Source organism: Galeopterus variegatus, unplaced genomic scaffold (genome assembly GCF_000696425.1).
Source record: "Galeopterus variegatus unplaced genomic scaffold, G_variegatus-3.0.2 Scaffold1273, whole genome shotgun sequence".
In the NCBI taxonomy this organism is placed as follows: Eukaryota; Metazoa; Chordata; class Mammalia; order Dermoptera; family Cynocephalidae; genus Galeopterus; species Galeopterus variegatus.
The window spans coordinates 2256-5640 of NW_007727384.1; the positions used below are offsets into that span (position 1 = coordinate 2256).

Genomic DNA, 3385 nt, shown 5'->3' on the forward strand with positions numbered 1-3385 from the left:
AACGTGATTTGCAGGTGTCTCATAGTCTTGGAATACCATTGTCAGGTAGTTTTCAAATGAAAAGGTTATCACTTTATAGTTTCCATTTGCCTGTTTTCCCCCGATCTCCTACTGACTCAGGTTTTCTGCATTTAGAACACCAGTGTAGCAAGCTGGGAACTGGTGCCCCGAGTAGAGAAAACAAAGGGCCTTCTAGAATCTTTGCCAAATTGCTGTTTAGCTTCAGAGACTAGTGGAGCTTTGCTTTAGCCCTGGGTAAGTACAAAATCTCAGTGGCCTGTTGAACTCTGTGAAGTCAGTTTCATTAAGAGCAAGATAGGAATGCAGTCTTTATTACTGCCTATTATCTATGGATAAATGAAATACATCTCCCCAAGCATTTCAGTTCAGTATGTTTGAGCAGCAGTCATATTCTCTGTTTATATATCAAATTAAGTTTGCCATAAGAACTGACACAAGTACTTTTGTGTTTAATCTTCAAGTTTCTCTTTAAACAAAGTTTCAGTGGAATTTGGACTAAGCAGGTGCAAATCTTTTTTACATGTTAAACTTGCTATTTCTCTTGTGGGTGCCACTAGGCCAGGTTTTCCGTTGAAACTGCTAGTAACAAGATGCCAGTTTAGGAATGATTTCTTCTAACGTAATCCATTTTGGGGGTAAGGGATGTGGGGGCAAGGTTTCAATAAACTCAGTTCTAGTAACTTTAGTAATAAATCACCTGGAATCTGCCTTATACTGCTTTCTTTTTCAATAGCGAAAGGTGTCATATTGAGACTTTATTGTCTAACAGACCAAATAGGATTTAGTTACCACACAAGTGATATCTCTGTATACCAGGCTTCCTGAACTCAGAACTGTAGCTTTCATGGTCAGCTTCAGATTTAGCCTCTGTATTAGTCCATTTCTGTTGCTTATAACAAAATACACGGAACTGGGTATTTTATAAAGAAAACAAAATTTATTGCTTATGGTTTCTGAGGCTGGGAAGTCCAAAGTCCAGGGAACAAAGCTGGTGAAGGTCTTGGTGATGGTGATGGTGATGTCAGGGTATCACATAGCGAAAATGGTGGAACAGAGAGAACTAGTTCCTCATGCACTCTAATTTTAAAGCCCTCAGAACCACGCCCCTGACCACCGCTTTTAGTCCATTCTCTACGGCATTGTCCTACAATCTAATCACCTCCCCAAGGCCCCACCTTTCAATTACCATAACAGGATTTCCCACCCTCTTAACACTGTCACAGTGAGGGTCAAGTTTTGGGAGGACACGCAATCCAAGGCAGCCCATTTCTGATAACATTTTCTTGCTGGAGATTTTGTATAGGAAGGAGATTTTTGAAATTTTGAACTTAATCACCTAGAAATATAGACAGCAAAGGCAGAATGATATAGATATTGCACAGGTGTTTTTTGTTCCATCCTTTGAAAGACTCACGTTATAAATCATTACTTGAAAAATCACTTTTAAATTTTGCTGTGTGTGTGTGTGAGTCCCAAATTGTTAAGGAGTCCTCTCTCATAATCCCATACCCCAGCACAGGACAAATAAACAGATGTAGAAATGATTTCTACTCTCTCAGTGACTTAAGGAATGAAATATTTGTTTTAAAGCATTTACAGTAATACCAAAGGTGTGCATATTTTGCTTGACATTTTAAGCTGAAGTAAGCCACATGACTGAAATGCAATCCATCTTCAAGCGTGTTAGGAAAAAATATATTTCATCTTGGTAAATCGAGATTATCCTTTCACGGATGTCACTGTTATTTCACAATCCATGTGACTAAAGCAATTGTGCTGTGAGAGCCATTGCTTGGTGAGACAGAGCAAAAAGTGTGGTCACTGATGTCCTGGATCTTCCTACAGGGAAGTCGGAAAGATACTAGATGTAAAAGTGGAAATGTCTTTGTGTTCTTTGTCTAAGTTATTTCAGAGCAATCACAGTCATGGACTTAGAGAGTCTCATGGTCCTGGAGGCCACTTCTTGCAACTCTTGGCCCCTCCAATTTCATGGTTAAAATACTGTGTTGGAAGGTTAGCAATTTCCTGAGGTTGTCTTAGGGCCTGGGGACGTCTTAGGGCCTGGGGACATTCACCCCTCTCTAGTAGGCCTTTCACTTGGGTTTCTTTTACCAAATACTTGATTGTGTTAACTGGGAACGGTTTTACTTGACCTTTTCAGGAAAGTCATCAACAGGATAGTTTATACCTGGAGGGAAGCTGAAAGAGAGTGAAAAAGGGAGGGGGAGGAAGGAATTATGCTGGTACTTTTTGCAAATCATCTGGAATTCTGTTGTCACCCTATAAGATGAATGGTAATGTCTCCATTTATTCTGTCTTTCACTTATGTTATGTTTGTGAGATTTAATGCCTGTAGTTGTAGCTCATTCATTTTTAGCGGCAGTGTGGTATTTAACTGTATGACTACATCCCCATTTTTAATAAATTCTACTGTTAATGGATATTACATTGGTTCTAGCTTGAGACTGTTATGAAGAGTGCCATTATGAACACTCTGTGTTCACACTTAAGTTCAGCTTTAGATACTCAAGCATATGCTCAAAGTGGTATACCAGTTTGTACTCCTATTAGCAGTGTATTATGATTCCAGATGTTCTACTTTCTTGCCAACACTTAGTGCTCTGTCTTTTTCATTTAGGCCATTCTGGTGAGTTGGAGAAATTTGTTTTTGACTTATGTCATATTTCTCTTTATCTCATTCTACATAAAGATTTTGTTGTACTTGAATTAGAATAACTTATTTACAGGCAAAATATACCCATCCTAAAATAGGTATTAAATGATTCTTTTCATGAGCTAAGAAGTAATGAGCATTAGAAGGTAGCCAAGATCTATGCACCAGTTAAGACTGAATTAATCATGCCACTTGAAAGCCCTAGTTTTCAGGCATGATAGACCTCCTCATTATTCCCTTTACAAAGTGACTATGCCAAGTTATATGTCCAGGCTTCCTGGAAGAGCCAGGATAGTAATGTTCACCCTTTCTTCTCAAGTGAGGCACTCTATTGATTCTTTTATTCTTTATTTGCTATATAACTATTGAATGCATATTTTGTGGTAGGTGCTGGGCTAGGCCCCTGGGATTCAATAGCAAAGAAGCTTGTAATCCAGTGATGTCCTCTTTCACTTTACAGGTTACGGCTTTCAAATCACAGCCTACTTCCTCAAAAGAGGGATACGACTTCGCTGTATCAGGGGCACAGAGAATTCTGGTAAGAAGCTGATTTCTTTGGTGATCAGGCATTTCACATGATCAGCTTGCCTTAGAGAGGGGATGAAAATCAAGGAATGGAGATTCCTACTCGCTTTATGTAATTGTATTTCCAAACATTTGTGCTCCCCCCCCCCCCCCTTTTTTTGTACT

General features: G+C 39.1%; 1 protein-coding gene across 1 annotated transcript in view; it reads left to right on the forward strand.

The window, feature by feature from the left end:
* Nucleotides 1-3132: 3132 nt before the first annotated feature.
* SLX4IP (SLX4 interacting protein) overlaps nucleotides 3133-3385 on the forward strand; it is a gene marked incomplete at its 5' end in the record, with an annotated part of 31996 nt that continues 31743 nt past the window's right edge. The window contains one exon of the mRNA XM_008576006.1: nucleotides 3133-3233. Within this exon, the coding sequence (XP_008574228.1) occupies nucleotides 3133-3233 (101 nt within the window). The remainder of the gene's footprint in view (nucleotides 3234-3385) is intronic.